Below are 8,261 nucleotides of genomic sequence, written 5' to 3' on the forward strand. Positions count from 1 at the left end.
TATTTTTTTTTGCCAGAAATTTTAATAATTTAAACCATTATTTATTTTTTGCTTTCAATTTCTTTACATTACTGACACTGACCTTGTGATGATGACAAACTTCATCATCACAAGTATTAATTCAAAGCTATATTGAGCCAATCTCTTCAATTTATTAATATACAGAAAGCCAGTCGGAATTCTGTGTAATTTGGGGTCAAATTAGTCATTGTGATGTTCACAATGAACCTTTGCCAGTACAGAAATCAAACATTAAAATGTTTTTGTGAGGTTGGGGAGCATTCTGCCTCGGTTTTTCGACCGTATAATATGTGAGGAGATTGGCTTCCTAGGAGACATGGATCAGGCATTTGACACAGATTTGAGAGACACATTAGAATGAGGAAAATTAATTTCAAACCAAGTTTTCATGTTGTCTGATGGATAAAGAGGCTTTGCATCCCAGAGCCATTTTTTAATCTTCGCATTTCATTTGCATCTTCTGAAAACAATGAATTTTAAAAGGATTTTTTCTTGAGAGTCTGTAAGAAAAGCTGATGCTATCACTATGCTAATAAATACTGTGGCCAGCCGTGAATACCAAGAGATGGAGGAATTTTAATCACCTTTTTAACACTGTTGTTCCCTCCAGACACATCCACAACCATTTAGTTTTATTATTTCATGCTCAGAGTGTAAAGCACAGCAGGCTCTCATGGTGACAAACATGAGGCTATAAAATATTTACAATATAATAACACTTTTATTGCACGGTTACACACAGTGGAGATATTGTATTGGTGTGGTCTGAACTCATTCCCTGGACAGCTTTAAACAGAGCCTCCTAGATTTTCCCTTCTGTTAACCCTGTTTGCGGTTCCTTATGTTCCTTTCTGCACTAATCCCTGTATATGCCTGGAAGGAGTAGATATGTTAGTAGACACTGGCGTTACGGAAGTCATACATTATGGCTGCATATATGTAAAAAATGTATGTGCAGTTTGTTGACCTCCTGTATGACTACCTTGGCATCAGTGTTTCCTCCTTGACTACTTCCTTCTTTCTTTCAGAACCTCTTCTCTACCTTGTTCAGATAAATGATTTAACTTTTAAATTTGCACTATCTGCCGAGAGTTGGATGTAAATGTGAGTGTACAGTAGGCTAAGTTAGCTTAGCAGAAAGACTGGTAACAGAGAAACGGCTAACTTAGCTTGAACAAAATCTTAAGAAAATCCAGCTGCTAGCTTTTCTAAAGCTAAAGAATAAACACACATGTCTTTATTTGTTAAACCACTAATTGTTGTTTCCACACATTGCTTTTTGAACTAAAAGAAAATACAATCTTTTTAGTTATGAGCTTTAGAGTTGCTAGTAGGCAGATTTTATAACCATCAGAATGAGCCATGATTGTTTCCTTTTTATGCTAAGCTAAGCTAACCTGCTGCTGGGTGTAACTGTAGACTGAACTATCAGATACCAGATATCAGGTACCAATTGTCTCATCCAACTCTTGTCAAGGAAGAGAATAAGCGAAAAGTCTTAACATTTCCTTTAAACATTTAACTTTTAACGCTAACACAACTAGGGAAAACTCCCCTTAACCAGCCATTGTTGTGGTTTACTTACAGTAAACATGCTTAACCAAGGAAAACATCTGCAGACAGCGGTCAAGAATAAAGCCTGTTCAGTGGTTTTAATTGGGAAGAAGCACATGTCATGGCAAACTGCCTGTTAATCACTGGACAAGCTTTGTTTTCTGACAGATTTTTCCTGCCAGTTTGCTCACTGCTTTTATATCTAAACCCCTTCCTCCAGTCACTCCTCCCTTTTAACCCTTTGCCAGTAACCCTTCTGTCTTTCCGTAGTGTGGTTAACCCTTTCCTCTTCCTGCCCCTTCCTCCCCTCTCCTGCTCCTCTTCTGCCTCCAGGTCGGATGACAGCGACTCCTCGCTCTCCGAGGTGCTCAGGTAGAGGAACTGTGTTTGTCACTCTCTGTATTTCCCGTTTGCCTGTTAACTCACCTGGTGTCGTCTCGTCTCCAGCGCTAATCAGGACCTCCTTTTCCTCCTTTTGCGGTCGAGGTGGCTGTGGTGCATGTTCTAACCACATGCTGCTCTCTTGACCCGCCGGCCTCTTCCCACCTGTGATGTTGGGTTGCTCTGTAATGTTGCTCGCACACAAGACCTGAATGAACCTTACCACTTTTCAGCAGGCTGAAGCAGGAAAAAAGTAAATACAAACATTTATAATTTATTTTTAAGGAAGCATCTTTAAATGAATCCAGACATTTTTTCATTCCTTTGAGACAAATATAATACAATGATTTAGTAATGGTAAAAGCAAGGTTTCCTCTTCTTCTCTTTCTGGTAAATCTATTTCTGTGCATTGATGCTCCTCTCACCAAGGCTGTCTGTTTTTCTGTGTATTTCAAAGAGCACAGTGTGAGACCCCTCCATGTTTTCATTAGTCTGCCGGTCTCTTGGTGCTTGGCCCTGCAACAGCCATTAGCAGCCCTCACATTGCACATTACGCAGCACACTGTGATATCTTCCACAGATGCTGATAGAATTGGAACACTTTCTGCCATTTGGACCACGCCATGTTGTGAAATAGAGTGCTGCATTAGGCAATACTATAATATGTACCGTTTAAAGTATGTAAAACCGAAGATAAACTATTTAAAAAGTATTCAAAAATAATGCAACATAATGGTTTATCGGGAAGGTGAACAAAGTACTTGTAATTGGTTTATTAGTAAGGGCTCTGGTTCATTATAATAACTTAAGAACAATTATGTTTTATTCATATGAAATATAAATGAGTCATAGCTTCACACTTTACTGCTCCTTTGTTATAAGCAATGAGGATAGAGCATAAGCACTTTCTTAATCATTCATAATGATAACATTACCAGCCTAAGCTTAAGAGTGATAAAGTTCTTTCAAATAAAGCTAAGCCTAAAATTCTTCTTCTTCTACAAAAATCATCATTCCCTTCTCCTTTTGAATCATTTAAATATTATTTTCCACATTTAGTTTTTAAATTAAATGAACATAAATCTGTGAAATCACATAAATCAACAGACTCATACTCAGCAGAGTGGAGCACACTGTGGGATGCTGATTACCAATCACTTATAGAGTGTCTTGAGCATTGATTTTTGGGATCATTTTGGGACATCTCTAGTCACATGTTTGGTTTCCCCCTCGTATGTTATCAAATAAATACCTGTGTTCTATCGTCAGTCTTTACTAAATGAAATTGGACCAAAATGCGGGTGGGACAGATCGATGCAACGCTCCAATAATTCTATACACCTGCCATCACAGTCACTGTCTGCAGAGGAGCAGAATCTGATAATCTGACCATGATATCAACTTGATACATCTCTGCACCCTCATGTACCACATACTCTTTTCCCCGAGGCTCTAAAAGGCAAATGGTTGTGGAGTTGCTGAACTGAGTCAGTTACCAACTGACTTGTGGAGAATGAATGTTGCATGTGGTGATGGTGACATCTCACGCCATTGTGCTGTGGTTTATTTTGAGTTGCGGGCTGCTATGTAGTTGGTTTCCCAGGCTGTGGCTGTTGTCAACAATTGTTTTCGAGCTTATTCTACACAAGTTGGTTTTCCTTTGTTGAGTTTTGTGAGTTTTGGCAGACATGCATGCAATCTTTTTTCATTGGCTGATGAATGACAGTGTTTTACTTTGGTTGGCATTTGCAATGTTAGGTAAGATACGCAGGCAGTATGGTTTAATATTTAATTTAGGTGTTGTGTGTGTGCTGTCACGCTGGGACATCAGCGTATGTGCAGTCACAGACGAGGAGCATGTTTCCATATTTGACAAGTTTCATGCACACCCTTCTGTATTTTTCTCAGCAGAAACAAAACCTGCCCCGAGTTCTGTGTGTATTCACAGATTCTCTTTTTCCTCCTCACATCCTCCGGCTTTTCCTCACTGTTTTACTCTCTACCTTACCCTCTCACACAGATATGCACTCACATACACACTAACCACCACTGGTGTTATTAGGAAGCCCACCGGGGACCAATTTTCCCACATTCCTCCCTCTTGTTCTTCTCACCCTCTGCCTGCTGTCTCACTCCGCTGACTGCTCTCCAGGCACTCTTGGTCTCTCGTCTGTCTGTCAGTGGGACATCGATTCGGGGTGAGAGGAGGGCAGAGGTTCAGCTAGAGAAAGGGAATGCACATATAACAGAGGGGAGGCTGTGTGTGTTTTTATGCATGTATGTCTTGGTGTGCGTGTGTGCGTGTAAGTGTAAGAGAGAGGGGGAGACAGAAAGACAGGAAGAAAAGCTGCTCTTACTGCTCTAGTGCCTTAATTGGGCTTGTCTACAACAAAAGCAGAAAGGGTGATTCAATGGAGCAGGTGGGATAAAATAAACAACAACAGGAATTTGAGTGATTGGATTTGTGTATAGTTATTTTAACGAGTGTGGATCATCTTTGTTTTTTCAGTATGGGTTGGTATTGTCTCTGTATAATAGAATGAATGTTTGTGTTTTTGTGTGCATGTTCATAATCTGTCTGTGATTTACATAAATGCATAAATGTAGATATGTGGAACGAAATCTCCCTCACTGATTCATACTGACAAGACTGTGACATCAAATGCGTGTGTGCATTTTAGGGGTGTGATCAATCCCATTGGGGGTGTGAAGGGGGGTCGGACGGCGCCCCTGCAGTGTGTTTCTGTAGCCGAGGGCCATTCAAAGCCCGTCCTGTGTGTGGATGCTACCGATGAGCTGCTATTCACTGGATCTAAAGGTACACATACTGAACTTTACTAAACTGTATAAATACTTTTTTAAAGATCTTTTAAATGGATATTATTTGCTTTGAAGAAAATAACAAGATAACTTAAGTGTTGTCATATGAAAACAAATACAGCGCTTTAAGATTAGATCAGCATTTTGGAAAATACCACCCTCAAGATAGTTATTGAACATCCCTTCTCTTGTCCTGCAGATCGCACCTGTAAGATGTGGAACCTGGTAACGGGTCAAGAGATCGTCACCCTCAAAGGCCACCCAAACAACGTAGTGTCCATCAAATATAGTCCTTCCTCCTGTTTAGTCTTCTCCGTCTCCACCTCCTACATCAAGGTGTGGGACATCCGAGACTCTGCCAAGTGTGTCCGCACGCTCACGTAAGTTTCCTGCCCGCAACCAGCCAGATGAAACTGTATAATATTTCATAGAAGTGATTTAAGGATAGTATGCTTTTTCAGTTCAGTGATGTGTTTCAATATGCAAAAAAGTGGAGAAATATGATATGAAACGCCTCAAGCTGAATTGACTAATTGGAAGTTCTGCTCAGTACACTTGTCTCTGTTCCCATTTATTTCTCCACCTCATGTCCCCCTTATACTCTTCTCTTTACCCCCACAGTTCGTCTGGACAGGTGGTCTCAGGGGATGCCTGTGCGGGCACCACCACCCGCACGATCACCTTTGCACAGGGCGAGTGTCAGATTAACCAGATTGCCCTGAACCCGTCAGGATCCGTGCTCTACGCTGCTGCTGGGAACACTGTTCGCATGTGGGACCTCAACAGGTACATTTATTAACCGACACATAGGTTCATTTATTTATGTAACTACTCCTCTAAGTGTTTGTTTAAGTATTAAGTCAGTCACGTGTGTTCATCAATTCCTCCACTGACGTTTGTGTTAGTCATCCAAAATGAATTAGTTCAGTCAGCTTCAAGACAGCCAGCTCTTAATTCTTGTAGACGTGGATGTATATATTCGCTTGTCAGATGTTAATCAACCAAAGAGCCGATTCCGTCTTGAGTTTAAGAAGGCTGTCAACAGAAAGTGCATGAACTCAGCGCTGGTGTATACATGAGTATGCTTTCTACAATGCAACCATTGAAATCCCAGTCTTCCCCTTAGTTTTTATGCATCCAGAGGGAAATTATTAACAGATTGGATTAGACAGTTTACGCTGAGGGGCTCAGACCCACCTAATGATGCAAAACAACCCCCAGAAATGAAGAATGAATGTTTTAAACAGTCTGCCTATGGCATCACTGCGTCTCAGCAGTTTTGCCCCACCCGAGAGACGGAAAGTGATTTCATACGGTGAAACCTTGAAAATCTGATTCTAGAAGTAATGAATTTCACAGTGCTTTGCCTCACCTCCTTTACACGTGTGTGTGTGTGTGTGTGTGTGTGTGTGTGTGTGTGTGTGTGTGTGTGTGTGTGTGTGTGTGTGTGTGTGTGTGTGTGTGTGTGTGTGTGTGTGTGTGTGTGTGTGTGTGTGTGTGTGTGTGTGTGTGTGTGTGTGTGTGTGTGTGTGTGTGTGTGTGTGTGTGTGTGTGTGTGTGTGTGTGTAGGATGCAAGGGATGGGGAAGCTGATGGGCCACATCGGCTCTGTCATCTGTCTGACAGTGGGACAGTCTCTAATGGGCAAAGATCAAGTAATCACTGGCTCCAAGGACCATTATGTCAAGGTACCACAGACACACACATATTCACACACTCTCAGATGTTCAGACCATACCTGAGTGTCACATTTGCAGATTTACATCTTTTAATATCCCCTTTTCCTGTTCTCTCTACAGGTGTTTGACGTGACAGAGGGAACTATGGGTAATATAGGTCCAGCTCACAACTTTGAGCCTCCCCATTATGACGGCATCGAGTGTTTGGCTGTTCAGGGAGATGTGCTGTTCAGTGGGTCCAGAGACAACGGCATCAAGAAATGGGATCTGGGAGAACAGGAACTCACTCAGGTGTGTGTGTGTGTGCGAGAGTGTATTTGCCTGCATGTGTAGTCTGTGTTTTTAGTTAGATGTATGTTTCCACGATGAAGAAGAGTCTTTTAAAGCCTGAAACTCGTCTTTTACCAGCCGGAAACATAGCAAGACTTGCTAAGAGTTACCTAAAAGGAAGGCTGCATGTGTTGTTTGCTCCTACAGTCAGTGAGGTCAGAGGGGTTGAGTAAAGTGGGAATCAGAAGGATTTTATATGCATGTAGAGTTCAAACATCAGAGTTTAACACCCTGGCTGTGCTTCAGTGCTGCTCCTGACGCTACGTTCCTGGAGCCTGCAGCAGGCTGAGTCCATCGTTCTCTGCCATTAATTCATGATCTTTTGACCCTTATCAGCTTGTGAGCGAAGCCAGTCTTTCCATATGCTGCACGTAGAGCAACAGATAGAGGGCCAACACAGTATAAAAAGAGCTTTGGGAGATTATTTTGGGATTCCTATCAGTATATCCCCCAAAACAACACAAAGTACAGATGAGGCTAATGAGCATGTAGTATAGCACATTTTGACCTAAAGGTGGCACTAGAAGGAAAGTCAGAAAAACAGTTTATGGTGTCGGGGACATGAATATGGTAATCCATCCAATAGTTTGATTTATTTCAGACGGACTGAAATTGCCATTGATTAAATGAAGAGCTAATAAATGAACAAAAACTGTTTGTTGCAACCCTATGGTAGACATTGGATAGTTCTAAAAAATTACTCTCATAACAGTGCAACCGATATTCAAAGCCTAACGGCCCGTCCACACACAGGCATGAAAAAAATCTTGAAAAATCTTGATGCTGGGCGTGTCTGAAGCTTGGCGATTTTTTGCGACCAATCACATGAATCTCCTGCCCCCGACATATAAAGCAATAGCAATGTTAAAACAAAAACTGGATATAAACTCCCCAAACAGGCGAAAACCTACCAGTTTCACCCACTGTCTCTGCCACCTCCCTCCATGCCTGGTTCCTCCGGTTTGTATCCCGGTAAATAGTTCTGGTCGTAAAGAACCGGGTGATTTGCTACCGTAATTTCTCGTTTGGAATATGAGGAAATGAACGGTCTGTCTCTCCCAGCTTGCACGCGGTTTGATTGGCTAGCGCTTGTACCGGCGAGATTTGCATAAACGGGATTTGATTGGCTGATGCCAGCTTCGAAAACATCGGGAGCATCAAAAGTTGAACATTGCTCAACTTTTGATGCTCACGATGCTTGCAAAGCCATGCTCCGCTCCCCACAATGCAGTTCGGCGAAGATAAAAAATATTCTACGTCACCCCATTCAAGTGAATGGGCGAAGCTTTGAAAGATTTTTTTCATGCCTGTGTGTGTTAGTCCTTGCCACAGCAGCCCAGCGTTTGACTGCCAACCCTCGCCCTTCGTAGCATGTCACCCCCTCTCTCTCCTGCTCTTAAGCTATACTATCATTAAAAGAGGATAGACACCCTGAGTTTTGCCCATACAGCCCCTGTTGAGATTGTATGGTACCTGT

The 8,261-nt window shown here is 41.9% G+C and overlaps 1 protein-coding gene across 1 annotated transcript in view; it reads left to right on the forward strand.

Moving 5' to 3' along the window:
- kif21b (kinesin family member 21B) overlaps positions 1-7,159 on the forward strand; it is a 50,414-nt gene extending 43,255 nt beyond the window's left edge. Inside the window, exons 26-32 of the mRNA XM_010778066.1 lie at positions 1,909-1,947; positions 4,638-4,774; positions 4,976-5,156; positions 5,398-5,562; positions 6,346-6,463; positions 6,575-6,745; positions 7,121-7,159. Of these exons, the coding sequence (XP_010776368.1) occupies positions 1,909-1,947; positions 4,638-4,774; positions 4,976-5,156; positions 5,398-5,562; positions 6,346-6,463; positions 6,575-6,745; positions 7,121-7,159 (850 nt within the window). The remainder of the gene's footprint in view (positions 1-1,908; positions 1,948-4,637; positions 4,775-4,975; positions 5,157-5,397; positions 5,563-6,345; positions 6,464-6,574; positions 6,746-7,120) is intronic.
- The last annotated feature ends 1,102 nt before the right edge of the window (positions 7,160-8,261 follow it).

This window comes from Notothenia coriiceps, unplaced genomic scaffold, assembly GCF_000735185.1.
Source record: "Notothenia coriiceps isolate Sejong01 unplaced genomic scaffold, NC01 NC01_scaffold00018996, whole genome shotgun sequence".
NCBI lineage: Eukaryota > Metazoa > Chordata > Actinopteri > Perciformes > Nototheniidae > Notothenia > Notothenia coriiceps.